Below are 669 nucleotides of genomic sequence, written 5' to 3' on the forward strand. Positions count from 1 at the left end.
TAACTCCACCTGCGAGTATCAGTACAGCTACGGCGACAGATCGCACACCGAGGGTATCCTCTCGTCGGAGACCTTTACTTTCAACTCCGACGACGACAGCAAACGGACCGTCTCGATCCCGAAAGTCCTCTTCGGGTGCTCGTACGATACTAACGGCACGTTCGACGAGAACGGAGCAGGCCTCGTCGGGCTCGGTGGCGGCCCACTATCCCTCGTGTCTCAACTCGGCTCATCAATCGACAATAAGTTTTCCTACTGTTTAGTCCCATTCGGAAAGAACTCGACCAGTCTATTGAATTTCGGCGACAAGGCCGACGTGGGCCCCGGTGCGGTCAAAACCCCGATCCTCTCCGGAGACCCCGACACGTTCTACTACTTAACCCTCGAAGACATCAGCGTCGGCGACGAGAAGGTCGTCACAGCGAGAAAACCCACCGCCGGCGGTCGCGGCGACGAAGGAAACATCATAATCGATTCGGGGACGACGCTAACGATCCTCGAAGACTCGTTGCTTCAGCCAGTGCTAGACAAACTGTCGGAGGTCGTGAAGTATAAGCAGGTGAGCGATCCCGATGGGCTGTTCGATCTGTGCTACGACGTGTCGTCGGAGCCTGACGAGGAGCTCGAGCTGCCGGAGATCACATTCGGGTTCACGGGAGCTCCGGTGAA

General features: G+C 57.1%; 1 protein-coding gene across 1 annotated transcript in view; it reads left to right on the forward strand.

The window, feature by feature from the left end:
* Positions 1-669, forward strand: part of LOC109825380 (aspartic proteinase CDR1-like) — a 1,315-nt gene that overhangs the window by 445 nt on the left and 201 nt on the right. The window contains 1 exon segment of the mRNA XM_020392236.1: positions 1-658. This exon segment is cut by the window's left edge and continues 13 nt beyond it. Coding sequence (XP_020247825.1) covers positions 1-658 — 658 coding nt within the window.

Source organism: Asparagus officinalis, chromosome 10, assembly GCF_001876935.1.
Source record: "Asparagus officinalis chromosome 10, Aspof.V1, whole genome shotgun sequence".
Taxonomy (NCBI): Eukaryota; Viridiplantae; Streptophyta; class Magnoliopsida; order Asparagales; family Asparagaceae; genus Asparagus; species Asparagus officinalis.